This window comes from Brassica oleracea, chromosome C7, assembly GCF_000695525.1.
Source record: "Brassica oleracea var. oleracea cultivar TO1000 chromosome C7, BOL, whole genome shotgun sequence".
NCBI classification, from domain to species: Eukaryota; Viridiplantae; Streptophyta; class Magnoliopsida; order Brassicales; family Brassicaceae; genus Brassica; species Brassica oleracea.
In genome coordinates, this window is record NC_027754.1 from 34,160,392 (window position 1) to 34,178,613 (window position 18,222).

The 18,222-nt window shown below is 33.7% G+C and overlaps 3 protein-coding genes and 1 non-coding gene across 4 annotated transcripts; 3 read left to right on the forward strand and 1 right to left on the reverse strand.

The window, feature by feature from the left end:
* The first annotated feature begins 310 nt into the window (after positions 1–310).
* Positions 311–3,291, forward strand: LOC106305092 (WAT1-related protein At3g30340). The gene is made up of 6 exons (XM_013741471.1): positions 311–564; positions 1,073–1,135; positions 1,213–1,329; positions 1,426–1,825; positions 2,398–2,549; positions 3,120–3,291. The coding sequence occupies exons 1-6, from the start codon at positions 377–379 to the stop codon at positions 3,289–3,291; spliced, it is 1,092 nt and encodes a 363-aa protein (XP_013596925.1). The 5' UTR covers positions 311–376.
* A 312-nt stretch (positions 3,292–3,603) lies between these two features.
* On the forward strand, positions 3,604–3,676 carry TRNAK-CUU. Its single transcript has one exon. It is a non-coding gene; the product is annotated as a tRNA-Lys (tRNA).
* Positions 3,677–7,897: 4,221 nt separating this feature from the next.
* LOC106306091 (alpha/beta hydrolase domain-containing protein 17B-like) lies at positions 7,898–10,576 on the forward strand. Its single transcript, XM_013742560.1, has 6 exons — positions 7,898–8,646; positions 9,060–9,096; positions 9,172–9,408; positions 9,490–9,537; positions 9,606–10,054; positions 10,127–10,576. The coding sequence occupies exons 1-6, from the start codon at positions 8,342–8,344 to the stop codon at positions 10,197–10,199; spliced, it is 1,149 nt and encodes a 382-aa protein (XP_013598014.1). The 5' UTR covers positions 7,898–8,341; the 3' UTR covers positions 10,200–10,576.
* LOC106306090 (probable sodium-coupled neutral amino acid transporter 6) lies at positions 10,359–12,944 on the reverse strand. The gene is made up of 6 exons (XM_013742558.1): positions 12,687–12,944; positions 12,166–12,610; positions 11,921–12,073; positions 11,392–11,595; positions 10,849–11,314; positions 10,359–10,774 (listed from the first exon to the last, which is right to left on the reverse strand). Exons 2-6 carry the CDS (start codon positions 12,593–12,595, stop codon positions 10,639–10,641), a joined length of 1,389 nt encoding a protein of 462 aa, XP_013598012.1. The 5' UTR covers positions 12,596–12,610; positions 12,687–12,944; the 3' UTR covers positions 10,359–10,638.
* Between the last annotated feature and the right edge of the window lie 5,278 nt (positions 12,945–18,222).

An 18,222-nucleotide genomic window follows, 5' to 3' on the forward strand; every position in this document is an offset into this window, starting at 1 on the left:
TGAATCGGTTTGAAACAATTTGAGTGATTGTTGCAAAACGCCAACAACCGCTACCAACCATAAAACTACGTTTACGGATGATAGCGGGAAACCCTAAATAATCATCTCTCTCTCCTTCTGGTCATGAATAGTCGAAAGAACAATGATAAAAAGAAAAGTTCAAAGCACAATGAGATTAGCTAAAACTTAAAAGATAAATGCGAATACGATTCTGCGCATTACTTGAGTCATGATATTTTAGTCACGAGTCACGATATATAGTCACAGCCTCATCAAACCTTTATTTCATTGCAACTTCTAAAAACTACATAAAGACAAGTATCTACATATATCTATATATAGACGCACACATATACCGATACATATATAATTAATTATGGTGAAGTTTGATGCGAAACTATGGAAAGCTGTGTTTCTGATGTCGTTTATCAACATTATGCTAAGCGTCGTGAACGTTATGTTCAAGAAGATGCTTAATCAAGGTATTAACCGTATGGTCGCCACCACATACCGACTTGCCGCAGGAACTCTGTTCTTAACACCGTTTGCGATTTTCTTGGAAAGGTATATGTCTTTATGTATATTACCTAGTCGCATCTTTCGAACACGGACCTTGTTATGGCTTCCGTAGAGTCCACGGCAGGTCCTGAACATAAGCAAGTAAAATATTGACATGTCATCCCAAAATTTTAGATGTAAATACAAGTCTTTAAACTTGTAAAACATATTTTTATCCAAAATTTTGTTAAAAATTATCTATCTCCCAAAATTTCAGAGCTTACTAGAGTCACATGTCTTCTTCGTAAGAGTTCAGTTTATCCAGTCTTTTCTTGGTTTGTTGATTAGTTAAGATTTTTGAAGCTTTTTCGGATAGAATATACTATTTAAATTATAAGTGGCTGTCTTGTTTATTCGAGTCTCTTGTTTACCATTTTTTTGTCAACGTCTTGTTTACCGGGTTTCAGTCTCTTTTGCTTAAAGTCAAGAAAATTTAATTACAACTCTTTTAGAGGAAAAAGAAATATTTGTATTCCCATAGGAAAGAAAATTAATTTGGTTTTTCATTTTGTAGACATAACAGGCCAAAACTCACGGGTAGGATCTTGTGTTCACTTTTCTTTAGCGCTCTTCTAGGGTAAGTTTCTTTTGATATAGTTTCAATAATTAGGGATATTAAGAATTCGTCTTAATTTACTATCTTACAATGTGCAGGACGAGCTTGGTGCAATACTTCTTTCTTATAGGGCTACAAAATACTTCTTCCACTTTCGCCTTAGCGTTTAGCAATATGGTTCCATCGGTCACTTTTGCTTTGGCTCTCGTCTTTAGGTAATGAAAATGATCAAAACACATTTCTACAATATTTGGCTCCTTCTTTCCTCTAACTACCACAATTATAAAATATATTAAACAATAAATGATTAGGCAAGAGACGTTGAACATCAAGAGCAACATAGGACGAGCCAAAGTGTTAGGCACAATGATATGCATATGTGGAGCTTTGGTGCTTACGCTTTATAAAGGAACCGCACTAACTCAACAAAACGCTCAAATGCAAACACAAACATCAAATAGTTCACCTACTGCGGTAACACAAAAGTGGGCAATGGGTTCGTTCATGCTGATCATATCAATCTTAGTATGGTCATCATGGTTTATCATTCAAGCTAAAATATGCCGGATATATCCGTGCCAATACACGAGCACCACTATCCTCTCTTTTTTTGGTGTGATCCAATCTGCTTTGTTGAGTTTGATCTCGGAGAGGAGCATATCCATGTGGGTCGTTAAAGAGAAATTTCAAGTTTTAGCTTTACTTTATTCGGTAAGTAATCAAATTTACTATTTACTTTTCCTACCAAATATATTATATCTACACATTATGTGCATTTTAAGCTTCTTATGAAATAGACGGAACTTAGAGTATCTCCCATATTATTCTATTTTTTATTTAAATGAAATAACTTTATAATAGAGTTGAACTTTAATCCAGTCATGTTCTATTGTAGAGCAAAAATGAAGTAATGATTAAAAATAAATGTATTGTTCGATTTATATATTTATAAAGTAAATCCATTTTTATTATATTATGCAATAAAATGAATTACATAATCGGAGAAGAGTTTACTCTAAATTTTATCTTAAAATGAAAAATGTAAAAATGTAGTAGGATTGAAGATGATCTTATTGTTACAATGCATATACAAATAGTTCAACGGTCTACAAGTTGCAACAAAACAGAAAAGAAAAAAAAAATTCGTTTTCATTTGATGTTTGGTTTTACAATTTACACTGACAGCAAAGCTATTATTAAAACACTTAAATTTGTGATTCCATGAAACCGTTCTACATTGACTTTATGCGTGTAACTATGATCGATGCTCTATGCTTGGCTAGGGTATTGTGGGATCGGGATTGTGCTACGTGGGAATATCGTGGTGTCTCCAGCAAAGAGGTCCGGTTTTCACGTCTAGCTTCATCCCTTTGATTCAAGTCTTTGCTGCCATTTTCAGCTTCTTTTTTCTTCATGAGCAAATTTACTGCGGAAGGTAACCTACTATTTTCTTTCTACTTATTTTTAAATCTTTATGTTAATAGGCTTTAGTTGACCAAAAAATGTTAATATGCTTTATATATCTATTAGTTTCAACGTACGTACAAACAAACGATTTTAAAACTGAATTTGGTCAAACGCATCATATTTACAATGTTGTACACTACATATTAAAGTATTCATATTGACTAGTACATAGAATATGCCTTTACAAAAGTTGTAAAGACCCTTTCATCTGCGTGGCGTATCTTTTGAACGATTGGAATTAAACCAAATTGATGCATATTGCATCATACTGATTACCGAATAACAAAATTTTAAAATTAATCAACTTTGAGGAATATCAATCAAAACTTATCATGTTGAATAACATAATATGTGTCATATATAAATACCTTTGACCGATATGTAGGTTGGGATTTAATATGAATCTAAAATCATTTACTCAGGAGATATAATTAATTTGATTGGCTGTTTTTGCTAACGGTAGATATTAAATGGTTCTTTTTCGTTTTGTTACTAGTAATTTCTGACAAGTAAAATGTATATGTGGTATGACAAAAAGTGTGATAGGGTCAATGGTCATCATCGTGGGACTTTATATACTTTTATGGGGCAAAAGCAAGGAAAATCCTGCCCCAGTGACCAAACAAGCACCATTAAATCTCGATCTTGAAGGTTGTGGGACTGCTCCAAATGAACCTAATAGTACTGCCCATCCAGTATCTGGAAAATAATTACTTTAAAATACATTTATTGTCAATGAATTGTAAGACTTGAGTATAATAGAAAATCATATTAAAAAAATGTAACACTAACTGTATAATAGAAGGTTTATACAAGAAAAACCTTAGTATGTAAAAAATGTATCATAGTTAATACAAAAATGTAGCACTAACAGTTATACAGAAATAAAAGTACAAAGTTCAGATTTCAGATTTCGAGTTACTGAAAAGAAAAGTTAGATCAGTTCTTTTTGCCAATGAAAAGGTTATATTATAGTTTAATTAAAAGTTAAATCATAGATGTACTAAGAGAAATCGTCAAATGCCCGTCTAGCTCAGTTGGTAGAGCGCAAGGCTCTTAACCTTGTGGTCGTGGGTTCGAGCCCCACGGTGGGCGTTTTCTTTTTAATTATTTTGTATTGATTTTGCCGTTTTTGGTATATCAGGAAAGGAAATATGTATCTGAAGAGACGAAATCTGTGATACTATGATAGTCTTAAAGAAGGTTTACAAGACAAACCTTAGTGGTGTCAATATCTGCCAATAAACTGGTCCTCTTGTGACTTGTGCTCTTCTGCAGTAACGGCAAAGATATCTCGAATGAAGACATGCACACTACTTTTTACCGAAGTGTTCTTTGTACAAAACTTTAGAATAACAATAAAGTTCGCTTTTATAAAGATTGAGAAAAAAGTGTTCTTTGTACAAAACTTAAAATGATTACCGAAGCTTATAAGCGTAAGACTAACTAAAGAAAATATACATATGCTACAAATATTACAGGTTATGTCTAGGAGGATGACTTGCCGGTCCACGATAGTCATCATAGAAAGCTACAAATCGACCAGAAGCTTTCTTCTTATTGGGTTTCCATTTAAATGAAGAACTCTTGCTTCTTTTATGAAACCCTACTTTTCTCTCCATCATCAAATGTTTTGATCCACCTGAAATTTTCGAAATCCATTCATCATTATTTATCGCCCTCACTTGCTCTTTTTTGGCTCTAGCCAGTGCAGTTCTCATTGTTCTCCCGTACATAAGTTTCCTCGGTGCAGAAATGTTGGCAAAGTCATACGATTCCTGTAATGGTGTATAAATTGATATAATGGATTGCTTCCATTTGAAACATACAAATTATGTGAGTATTATATTATGAAAACAAACGTATACTTTAGGATGTAGTATCGATGTATCAGGACTCTTGTGACCAGCATATCCTCCTATCAAAACAAATCGAAAGATATAATCTAAAAGAAGTTATTATTAGCTTTTTATATTAGGCTAATCAATTCAGAAAAAAAGACAAAAATTATGCAAAAACGAGTAAGGTAGCTAAGAAAAGTTAAAACTAGGGATATTTATCTAAAGGCACCTTCATGAGCATAGACTAGGATACGGTCCTCTCCTAGGGCTTGAATGATTATAAGGAAGGATAGTATTATGGTTGTGAATCTCATCATGATTATCGAAGATAGATTCTTCCAAATTATCTATCTATCTCTCAACCTTCTCTCTTGTTTTTTTTTGAAGAAGATACACATATGAGGGAAGTGATGCTTCTATTAAATTAGTTATAATTTTTTTTTTTTGGTCTCTCATCTCATGGATGTAAAGAAGACCCGAGTCAAAAGGGCACGGTTTCTGTCGTCTAGTAATAACAAAAAGAATTCTTCTTGGTGCATCTATATTATTATACTAATCAATCATTTATATATCTTATGTTGGCCTCTCGAAGATATAAAGAAACCACCTTATCGTGGTGTGATAAATGAAAGGTTTTCCCTGAAATTTAAAAGGATCACAATTCAAACCCTTTCATTCCATTTTGCAGAAAATGGTTTTAATTGTTTTTTTCTGCCTAAAATTGGTTTTAATTGTTGGAAACATATAACTCACAAAATAGAAATGCAATAGAAAACTTTATATATGGTGTAAGAAGTGAGAAATTTGTGTTGTCATCTTTTTTTTTAACTAGTTGTTATTTGCCTCGTTAGTTACTTATAGATGCACATGTTTCAGAATATGTCCATGTGAATGATCATGTTAAGACGTGATGATTTAAATAAAAGTAACGAAGATAAAAGTAAGAAGGCACGAGGAAGGCATCAAATGAAGTGCCAGGGTTGGGAACATGTAAATGTGTCTTTACATGGGTTTACTAAAAGTTACTTACTTATGGAGACTATACCCTAGCTAAACTAATCAAACTTTAATCAACTAAAATACAGGCCTGGGCATTTCGGGTATCGGTTCGGTTCGGTTCGGGTATTTCGGGTTTTGGGTAGTTCGGATAGGGGCTAGAGGATCCATTTAGTACTTGACATATTTTCGGTTCGGTTCGGTTCGGATAGTTTCGGGTTCGGTTCGGTTCGGCTAGCAAATGTAGGAACCGAAAAATATCCGGAAAAAGTTTGGTTCTCATTTGGATCCGGTTCGGGTTCGGATAGTTCGGGTAGTTCGGATAATTTGGTTATTTAAGGTAAAATATCAAATAATTAGGATGATTTAGATAAAAAGTTTGGATATTTCGGATTACTTTGGATAATTCGGATAAATCTATCCGGATACTTTCGGATATTTTCGGGTAGTTTGGATACTTTATAATAATTTAGTTATCCTCAAGTATTTTCAAATAAATTTTAAATTAAAAATATATATTTAGTGATGTTATATGTATATATAATTAATATTTTTATATATTCGGGTACCCGTTCGGTTCTCGGTTCGGTTCCGGTTCGGTTCGGTTCCGGTTCGGTTTGGTTATTTCGGATATATAAATATAGGAACCATTCGGGTATTTGAGGGTATTGGTCCGGTTCCGGTTCCAGGTATTTCGGTTCGGTTCTTCGGTTCCGGTTATTTTGGCTTAGAATTTTTAATATATATTTTTCGAAACTATAACTAACGGCGTGTTGCCCGAGCTGGTCCCTCTTCATATGTGTTATTAGTTTCTCTGTGGAAGCCTCGTTTTATTACTAGTGATACTATTTTTCTTTTAACCGAATCATTATATAGAACCAATCCCTTATGTTTTTTTCTATGTTACAACTGAGATTTATGACAAAATTTGTGAGCTTAAGGGATTAGTTATACCTCCTTATTTGGAATTACCATTCAAACAACTACTACTTCTGTTTGAGTATAAATTTCATCTTAAGAATTGTCATGCATAACAACGAAAAAGGTAACTAATACTTATCTTAAATACTCGCAGTGCATCGACCACACGAAATGAGCTACTGTATTAAATTAAGCAGCTCATCGATCCATAATGATTCGAGTTTGTTTAGGCCTCAGGTTTGGGCCTTAGGTTTGCGCCTCATCTGGAGTCCACTATTCTCGCGATCTGAATTTACAAATTGATATAAATTGCCATAATAAGCCCAATATATATTTTTCCCTGCGATCTTAGCATTCATTCAGATATATACTTTTATAGTTCGGTTTGACTCAAATTTAATTCACTCCCTTGCGGAAAGTTATTCTCCTCCTTCTCTCCCGTGCGTGCCACTAATCAAAACACTGGACAATAATAACGTTTCAAAAGTATTAAATTCAAACTAAATTATAAAGTTTGTATTTAGAATTTGATCATAATCGTCCTGCACTATGATAATAAAATAATAATAATTTTTCTTTAGTTTTCCTTTAATCATTATTGCATCATTTTGGATTTTGATTTTATATTATTATTGGTTGGGACAGAGACAAAGAAAGACATTTGATAAATAAATAAATAAATAAATACGCATTATCTAAACGAAAGAAGACCAAATAATAATTATCGTTTGTGTTAGATCAACAAAACCAAAAAAAGGACAGAGACAAAATAGATTTTTATTTAACAATTATCATTCCTCTTCTTGCAAAAATCTAAAGACAACACATCTCCTAAGGTGACACGTGTCGTAATTTCACTTAGTCATTGTATCTAACCTAATCTTAACTTGTGGGAACATCACCTTCAGTAAGTCACATCCCAAATAGCGAAACCTAATAACTAGGTACTAATAACTTTTATTCTATCACGAATTTTATTATTTTCATTTATTTCATTTAAAATGGTTGGTTAAATGCTAGTATTTAATGTAGATCTAATACTTTTATAATTAGCTTCAAAAGAATTATAACTGATTTGAACCTAATTTCCATTTATATACAAATTGGCAAAAACTTACAATATGTGAAATTTGAGTTACATAAAAAAAAAAAGAAGTTGCCTAGTGCTTTTGTGTGGGAGATTGTTGATAGTCTGATTTGTAAAATAATAATAAAATCATAACTTCAAATGAAATTATTTTGATGACATTTAACTCAATTCAAAATATCTTGTTAATTAAGAATATTAAATTATCAATAATTCTGTAATTATGTTAAATCATAGTGTTATTAAAATCGGATTTTCACATTTTTTCCATAATTTACAAAATGTTGCAAATACATAAAACTCTCTAGACATTGTAATCAAATTTTCTTATATATTCTCCTTCAAAAAAAAAAATCCACATAAATCAAAATCCCAGATTAGAAAAGTGAAATAATTTAGTAGCATGCTTTTAAGGGATAAGTCTATATAATGATAATAAATGAAGCGTTAATGATGAACCGACGAATTAGAAACTTTCAAATAAATTAATTTACAGAGAAAAGGGAGAATTTAATAAAACACGTGTGGCTGCTTCTCCTCCTCCGCATCGCCGGGGTTCCCTCTTTCTCCCCCGTTGAAAACTGCATTTATCAATCTTCCTTTTTCTCCTTCTTCAGATTCCCAAAACCCTATGCTCTCTCTCTCTCTCTAGTCGACTGTAAAAAAACCATCCATCAAGTCAACCAAATCTACATCAAAAGTATGAAACTTTCAATTTGTTTTTGTTTATTTTAGTAAGAAACTTATTTGTAATTCTTCTTCTTTCATCCTCTCCTCCAAAAAAGACATACCCTTTTGCTCTGTTCCGACATGATCGATCTAAACCGAATTCAAAACAGAGGAAACCTCTGATATTTCCCTGGAAAGTTCGTTTCTTTTTGCCTCCATTTAGATTCAAAAAGGGTTATTTTTCTCATGGGGGCGGTGACGTCATCGATGGCTGCAAAGTTTGCGTTTTTCCCGCCAAACCCGCCGTCGTACGGTGTCGAGGTAGCAGAAGAGACGGGGAAGCTGAGGCTAACGGGTGTAGAGAACGTGAAGGACAACGTGGAAGCGTTGAAGCTCAAGACGAAGAGAGGGAATCAGGTGGTTGCGGCGTATATTAAGAACCCTAAAGCCTCGCTCACGCTTCTCTACTCACACGGCAACGCCGCTGATCTCGGCCAGATGTTCGAGCTCTTCTCCGAGCTCAGCCTCCATCTCCGCGTCAACTTGATTGGGTAAAATAATCAAAATTCTCTCTTGCAATTAGGAGGACATGTTTTTTTGGAAGCTGCTCGTACGGGTTAGGACAAGTTCTCTGTTTTGCTCGGTTAGTGTATGCACATGGCTGTTGATAGAAAGTTAAATAGTAATGGAGAGTGAATATGTTAACGGATCTGAGTTCTTACACCATATATAGAAAGTGTGATCCATTTTATAACATCTTAATTTGTTTATATTTTGATCATTATTCAAGAAATAGCTGGATTAAGCGCAGCCTAAACCGATATTTAGATAAAACCGATTTAGAAAAATTGTTTCTCTTATGACTAATTTGCAGCTTTTAGGAAAATTATTCATAAGAGAAACAATTTTTGCCGAGTTTTAGAACATTTTGTTTTGATTGTGTTGTTCCTTGTTACTTATACAGGTATGACTATTCAGGTTATGGAAGATCTTCAGGGAAGGTATGATCAATTTGTGTTTTATTACAGTTTACCTTTGTGTATGTTTTTTTCTTTTCACTTTGGTTTCTTCCCCAGCCTAGTGAGCAGAACACGTACCACGATATAGAAGCAGTGTATAGATGCTTGGAAGAGCAGTATGGTGTCAAGGAACAAGATGTTATTTTATATGGACAATCAGTAGGAAGCGGACCGACTTTAGAGTTAGCTTCTCGGTTACCAAACCTCAGAGCTGTTGTTCTCCACAGTGCTATTGCTTCCGGTCTTAGAGTCATGTACCCTGTAAAGCGAACTTACTGGTTTGACATTTACAAGGTTTCCCTTAGAAAACTTTCATCAATAATTATGTTCTTGATCATTACTTATAAGTTCTGATTTTGTTTTTGATATTTGCAGAACATTGATAAGATATCTCTTGTCAAATGTCCGGTTCTGGTAGTTCACGTGAGTTTCATCATCTCTGTGTCCATTTTGCTTTTTTGTTTTCTCTTACAAAGTCGTTTTGGTAACAGGGAACATCAGATGATGTTGTGAATTGGTCTCATGGGAAGCAACTATTTGATCTTTGTAAAGAAAAATATGAACCCCTTTGGATCAAAGGAGGAAACCACTGCGACTTAGAGCTATACCCTCAGTACATAAAACATCTAAAGAAGTTTGTATCTGCGGTTGAGAAGTCTCCTCATCTTCCAAGCGGAACTGTGCCGGAGACAGAGAAGGCGAGGAGCAGTACAGATGTTAGAGAATCTTCAAGGCCAAGCACAGATCAAAGAGAGAAGTCAAGAACGAGTACTGATCAAAGAGAGATGCCTAAGCTGAGTAGTACAGAGAGTAAGGATATAGCGAGAGCGAGCGTTGATAAAAGAGAAAGAACGAGAAAAAGTGTTGATGGGTGTGAGAAACCAAGTAATGCTACAGAACAACAGATACAACCAGAGAAAGGGAGGAAAAGTATGGACAGGTAAAGAAACAAAATCTCAATTTTGTATGAATTGATGAAAAATAATGATGATTATGATGATGATGATGACAGGTTTGGGGGGATGATAAGATCAGTAGGGTTCTGCAACATAGATTGTTTCAAGCCTACAGCCACAGCTAAATGAATTGGTAGAACATACACATGCATCCAAAACATGTAATTTTAATTGTTTGATATTTGGTTTGTTCTCTTTTAACACTTACCACCACCTTGTGTTTTTGAATTAAACAAGTCACATTTGAATGATTGATGGATCTACTGAATACAAATAGCTTGATCTTGGTTACTATAATAAACACTGATATAGCAGAACAGAATATTACAAGACCAAACATGTATCTTCATTACATTTGCATTTTGTATACGTAGCTTCTACAAGCAAACACTCGTGCTGGTACAAACCAGAAGCAATCAAAAGTCCTCTTTAAAACAACAATGGTACAACCACAGAGAGAATATAAGTCTCGTCTTCTTGATTATTATTACTATTATTTTACACAAGTAGAGAAGATGAAAAAACGCTTTGGTTTCTTTAATCCAAGAACACACCAAAAACTGCACATTTACTCACGAGGTGCGTTCTTCTTGAACAACGCATAAGCATCGCTGTAAATAGCGATTGCATTGGACAACACCGCAAGAACAATCATGAAAACAGCTAAGGTCGTGTCCCTGCTTGTTGCTCTGCCATGACGATCCCTGCAAGAACACAACAAATATCAAAAATAAGCTACCAAATCTGCTTAACTAAGAGGTGAAGATGCTGAACTTACTTTAGTATAATAGAAGCTGGGAAGATGAAGCCGAGACAAACAGCAGCAGTGGCACCAGTGAACTGGAAAGCATCCCAAATGCTTGGGATGAAGTTTGCTCCCAAGAAGACTACAGAGATGAGACCTGCAGTGAGGCAACCGAACCTTACATTCGAGGTAGTCAATGGTCGAGCAGAAGGGAACAAGAGGCCGTCAATGTTAATCCTCAACGGGTAGAAAACAATGGGGAACACCAGCATAAGATGAAGCGCATAGCTGACTCGAACAGCATCGTTAAGGACAGAACCAAGAGGGATGCCGAGATCTGTGTCAAAGTTTGCAAGGACATCATCGAGAGTATCATCACCAAACAAGAGGAACCCGAAAATGCTTGTCATTATGTACACTGATGAGCAGAGCATGAGAGCTGATCGGACTACTGGTCTTATCTGAGCCGGGTCGTCAAGCTCGTTCTGTATGCTGTGAACTGAAAACAAATCAAGCAAAACCAATAAACATGAGTTTTTGTTTTATTCTTCAACGCTTATGCTTCAGAGCACATACCATTGTAATGGCAAATGAATGCGGTGACAAGAACAGGTACAACAGTGAAGAGGTTCCAGAAGGATGATAAGTCACTAACATCCGGTAGCAATCTCGGCATCGCCACGCCACCACTGATCAACTTCATGATCGAAATCCCCGCTGTGATGACGAGAAACACGACCGCAAGAGCCACTGATAGTGCAGAAGTAAATCTCAAAGAATCTGCAAAGAAAATAATAAAACCATATGTCATAAGCAACTAAACTTAAAAGACCTAGAGTGCAACATCCCGGTTTGTGGTATATGTGAAAGACTGAAGAGAGTTGATTTGGCTACTCCAGCTCAAGCACACCTAGTTCTAGAGTTTTTATTCTAAGTGCACTTTGATGACATAGATAGCAAAATCAATTCTCTTAAACATTTTAACATATACCACAAACCGGGAAGCTATATAGAGTCTCTATCTAGGAGTATTCTAAGACACTAAATGCAAACCAATCATTGCAAAAATCAAGCAATGCTTGTGGTTAGAACCGAAAACACTAACCAATACGCTTGAAGCAAGCCAAAGGAGCAAACACACCAAGAGTAGTAATCAGAAGAATAGCAGCTCTCCCGTTCCACCAATGGTGACCAAACCATCCTTCAAGAACACCATAATGGTGAGTCCCATCCTCCGTCTTTCCAGCCAACACATCACCTTCAACAACAAGATAAAATCAAAATTCAACACAAAAGCAGCACTAGCAGCAGACTATTCACTAGACTATGAGATGGTTTGATTAACAATACCAATGATGATCATGTAGACAATCAAAACACCAATGTTATTAACCAACACAGCAACCTGAAGCAAAACCCTCCCAGGCTTCCCAAAAGAATCACCCATCAGCCCACCATAAGACCTGCTCCTCTTAATCTTACTAAACCTAAGCAAGAACTCAATAGACGCATCGGTCAAGAAAGCCATTACAACAATCATTGCAATCCCAAGCACAAGCCCGAGGATCTTCATCGTCGCGGGCAAAGCCATGATACCAGCACCGATTATAGTCGTGGCGAGATTGAAAACCGCGCCGCTGAAGGAAGCTCCGTTGAACTCATCGTAAGCAACTTCGTCTCCGTGAGATTTGGGCAGCAACGGAGCAGCAACGTCGTCTGAGGAGGAGGAGGAAGGAGAATAGCTTCTCTTTGGAATCGGAGTAACGTCTTTGATCGTCATCTTCGTGTTTGGTAACTGCAAGGTGTCAATAATTGATTTATAGAAGCAAAAAAAGTCAACAGCTTTGAACGCGTGAGAGAGCGAAACGAACCTTAAAGGAGAGAACTTTGACGAGAATAGTGACGAGTAGGAATTAGAAAAAACTAAATTTGATTCAAACCCAGTTGATTTTGATCGAAAATGGTGTTACCCAGAAGGTTCAATACAAAGTTGAAACCTTTTGAAGGAGTGGAGATTCAGATTTTCTCTGAAGAAAGAAAGATTGTTTTGGAGGAGATGTGAAGAGAGATGTGAAGGAGATTAATAGCCTCAGGATTTTGTTTTGTCTAGCTGATTGCTGACGATGCAAATGGTAAATGATCTGTAAGAAAATCTTTAACCTTTTAAAAGAAATTAAAACTGAGGAGATTTTGTTTGCTATTGGATAGTTGGAAACATGATTACCCAACTGAATTATTAGATTTACTGTACGTTATGATGACAACTTGTTTGACCTTAGGTGGTGTTGATTGGATTTCAGATAGATTCGACGCAGCGTTTTAAGATCAGTGAATCGAATGCATGCAAATGAAGAGCTATTGAGATTTCGAGAGTCAGAATTGTCATTGGTTTAACGTAGAGTATGTAAAAGTTTAAATATGTAGTAACAAAAAAGGCTGGAATTGGAATCTGATATATTTGTCAGAGGATCTCCAAAAAAAATATTTTATAACTTCAAATACCAAGTTTTTTCAATAATTTTTTTTTTCAAAACTTCAAAGTTTCATATTTTTATTTATATTTTGATCCATATTTTTACGCATCATATTTATAATTCTTAAATATTTTTTTATTTATCGTATTAATCCTAAAAAAAATCATATCTTATTAATTTAAGTTTTACAGATAAAATTAAATAAAAGTAAAATAAGATTTAAAATATTTTAAAATTAGATTTAGACAACAACAATACAAAAGAAACTTAACAACAATTTTTTTTTCAGAAATTACATGAAGACATAGCTATTATACAAATTTAAATATTACAACAGTAGTAGTCATGTAAGTTTAATCCAGAACCTCCAAAATCTCCAAAATATTGTCCAAACAAATTTATGTAACCGAAGATGATTGTTGTTTTGATGTATACTTCGTACGATTCTTTTTCATTCATATCGAATGTATTAACTGAGTTTTAATATCATTGATAAAAGTTAAATCTTTTAACAATATTTATTTTCCTATTTTACTCTCTTGTTCAGATCTAATGTATTTACAAGTTCAAGATCACCTAAGTTCAACAATTCTTAGTTTGTGATCTACAAACTAAAAATAAAGAGAGTCATTTAACTTTGAAATATACTAGTTGATCATATATGCATTACGAAAATAGTTTTATGGAATAATATGTTATTTTTATTGAAATTTAATATTAGTTATGTTATTTCTATTTAAAATTTGTATTTTTAATATAATATTTTATTATTAAATACTGTTTTAATATTTTATATATGTCCTTAGTTATTTACAAAAAAGTTATGAATTTTAATTGATTATGATAAATAAAAAAATCATAAGATAAAATACAAATAGTTTTAAAGTTAAATTTAAAGTTTTGCTTTTGAAAAAAAAACATTTTTAAACTTTAAATATAGAATGTCTTTTTGGAATTCATGTATATAGTTAGTTGCCGATGGCTAGTTGATGTCAAGCGGTACGTTTTATCCTGTTTTACGTTATATTACTGACTTTTACGCAAATTCGAAACCAATTTAAATTTTGTTTCACAACTATGTTGTTATTTTGATAAGTCTTTTTTATTTTAAAGAAAAATGTTTTATATTCTAACTTACTAATTCTATAAGTATTTGTTTGCTTTTTGACAGATTTTTATAAATTATTGTTTTCAATATAGCCCAAATACTGAACCAAGGCAAATATAGCCACAAAAATAACCTAATTTAAATCAGGTAACTCAATTACAAAAACCGAAAAAAACTTTTAATTTGACACCTGGTAGCATCTAACTCCGCCAGATTATTATTACATAATAAGTATGCATTACTGATGTATTTTTATGTTTAAACTTTTTGAGGTATTTGTTGGCGTTATTGTTGGTGTTCATAAGAACTCGTATACTTTAAGAATATTAAAATGTGTGGTCCTAAGAGGTGTTCATGAGACGCGAACAAACTGATTATTTGTTGACATTATGGTTTGTGTGCAATGGAACTTAATACGCGCTAGAAGGGTATTAAGGAATCGTAGTTCTAAAAGGAGGTTTGTTGTCTATGATGTTATTTATATTTATTTTTGTTAAAAGGCTTAATGTTTGGGCAAATCTCCAAAATAGCATCTTTCTAAGTTTATATCACAAAAATAGCACTCAAAAACTAAAATGACTAAAACAACATCTTTCTAAGTTTATCCTTTGAAAATTTTAATTTTTTTATTTTTCAAAATTTGAAATCTTATCTCCAAAACCTCATTTCTCAACTCTAAACCCTAAACCCTAAACTCTAAACCCTAAACCCTAAACCCTAAACCGTAAACTCTAAACCCTAAACTCTAAACCCTAAACCCTAAACCCTAAACCGTAAACTCTAAACCCTAAACTCTAAACCCTAAACCCTAAACCCTAAACCGTAAACTCTAAACCCTAAACTCTAAACCCTAAACCCTAAACCCTAAACCGTAAACTCTAAACCCTAAACTCTAAACCCTAAACCCTAAACCCTAAACCGTAAACTCTAAACCCTAAACTCTAAACCCTAAACCCTAAACCCTAAACCGTAAACTCTAAACCCTAAACTCTAAACCCTAAACCCTAAACCCTAAACCGTAAACTCTAAACCCTAAACTCTAAACCCTAAACCCTAAACCCTAAACCGTAAACTCTAAACCCTAAACTCTAAACCCTAAACCCTAAACCCTAAACCGTAAACTCTAAACCCTAAACTCTAAACCCTAAACCCTAAATCCTAAGCCCTAAACCCTAAACCCTAAAATCTAAACCCTAAACCCTAAACTCTAAACCCTAAACCCTAAACCCTAAATCCTAAACCCCACCCTTTAACTCTAAACCCTAAGTTTGTGACTTTTGATAAAACATTAAGTGCTATTTTTGTGACTTTTGATTTTGAGTGCTAGTTTGAAAACAAAAACTTGATTTAGCGCTATTTTTGTCTTTTTCTCTTAATGTTATTCACTTATTCTTTTGTTGTTAAATGTTAATCTGCTATCCAGAGTTCCACCAAGTAAGGTGGAGGACAACATATTTGAAACTTCGTAGTTTCAAACAAATCAAGTACATACAAAAACCTTCTCTTAATTTTTGTGTGTGAATATTTTTATGTTGATAACCCTGATTAAGTGTTACCTTAAGCGATTAATAAACACAACACAGTAGGACTTAAAAAAAAACATGTATCTCACGGAAAATAAACATTCATTTGATCAATGACATATTATATTACGGCATGATTAACTCCGGTCTCTTACCTGAGATTATTAACTCATGATTTGATATTTTTTTGTTTTTTGTTTTTTGTTTTTACATTTTTTGACTAAGAAACTGCTCTTAGAACATGATTATTGGAGAGTTTTTATAGTGGGGTTCTTAACGGAATATAAGAACCCCATCCTAAAACCCCCAATAATCATGCTCTTATATCTCTTATTTAAGAGACGGTTCTTAACTTTTCTTAATTAAAATCTAAGAAAAACTAAGAACCGTCTCTTAACCGAAGTTAAGAACTCTAGTTAAAAAGTTGGGGTTAAAACCATGATTATAGCTTCACGATTTCTTAGGCTCAATTTTTTTTGTTTTTGTTTTTTGTTTTTATTGTCTGATTAAAAAAAAGAATTAAAAAGTGCACCAATCGCGCACCGCCACGTGTCACTAGAACTCGCAAACAGTACAAGAAAGAGACCAAAGTCGATCTTTATTTCATCTCTTCTATCACCTGTTTTTACGCAAAATGTTGGACCCACCATTTAAAAATACCTCTTATAACCCTCCGTTGATTGTGCTCTAATGATGGTCTTAAAGAATTTAGTTGTATAACAGTAGAAGAAGTAATCCAAAACGAGAAACTACTCAATTCATTATTTTACTTGGGAAAAATATGTGGACAGGAAAGACTGATAGAATGATAGGACTTCTAATTAACTATTGCCTCGCACCTCTTATAATTATTTAACTAACCGAGACCAGGATGATGATTAAGCATCTAATATATTTTTATAATCACTAAATAATAATATTATCACCAAGTTTCGGATTTAGTTGTAATCAAAGCGTCAAAGCGTCGATTAATCATCACGAGTCATCGTCATGCCCATTATCTAATCGTTTACCCAGTCAGATTAACAGAGACAGTTAGGCAAATCAGAGCCAGATATTAATATAGTAAGCAAGTATTAAGGTTCACGTCTTCGGTTGTACATTATGAATTCATGTTTCATAAATAACAAAACGGGTTTCCGCGTCCAGTCCATTCGAATATTCAAAAGTATTATCAACAAAGCGATTTTCAAATGGGTTTGTCTTTCCTTTTTTTTGCACGAAATGATCATTCAAATAAAGCGAATACTATCCCAAATTCAAATAGCAATTCAAGTCATATGGAAAACGCAATAACATGAAATGAATTCGAGTATTGACTATGTGTAACGAACCGTCCATAGAGAACGGTTAGGTGGCCATTCGAAGACGATTGTCTTCTTCTCGCAATTGTCCAATTTTGCTGTGGGTCCAGGACTTGAGTCTCACGGTACTTCTGTATCCTTTCTCTTCTCTCTAGTTGAGAAGTTCTTCAAGTCTACTTGTAGCGTATTGGATTATCTTCTCCAATTCGTTGTTATAATCTCCGGTATGGCTGTTTTGGCCATAATCGACGACAAGACAACCGATCTACTTGGGTTGAACACAGAATCAAGTGTTTTCGGTGGTTATATGAATTTCGAGTGCTTAAACACAAATTTTAATGCGGAAGAGGAGTTCAAAAAAAAAAGAAAAAAGAAGAAGTTTGTTTTCGATCAAGTATATTTGGTGCCGAAATATATCGCTGGAATCATGGAATGCATCAAGGAAAAAGCAGCAATACGAAGCGGAAGAAATTATGGCTATATTCGTACAATTGCTGAGAATTGGTCTTTCTAATTTTTATTTCTTATGATTGAATCAATATATATATATATATATCTAAATTGGAATAAGACCAAAGTAATACAACAAAAAATAATTACAAAGAAAAGTTTGGAATTTCTTCGACTGTATAATTGTTGAAGGTAATACCATCCAAAAATTCTATTATCTAAGAAGATGGTTCAGGGAGCTTCTTCAAATTTTATTTTATTTGCTAAATTGTATTTTCTCTATTTTAAATATGCAGTTGACTTATTTGTATTGTTACATTCTATATAAATAAAAATAAAAAAGAATTCTAGTGACTGTAATTACTAAGGACATATAACTATCTTAGAGCATCATTAACCCAAAAATCCACTTTGGGTCTCTTAATCATTTTTAATTATTAAAGTTATTTAAAAGACCTAGTTAAGAAACACCAATATTTTTGTGTTTCAATGGGAGTCTCTTATTTAAAAGTTCTTTAAATTTTTTTTAACAAAAACACATGTGAAGG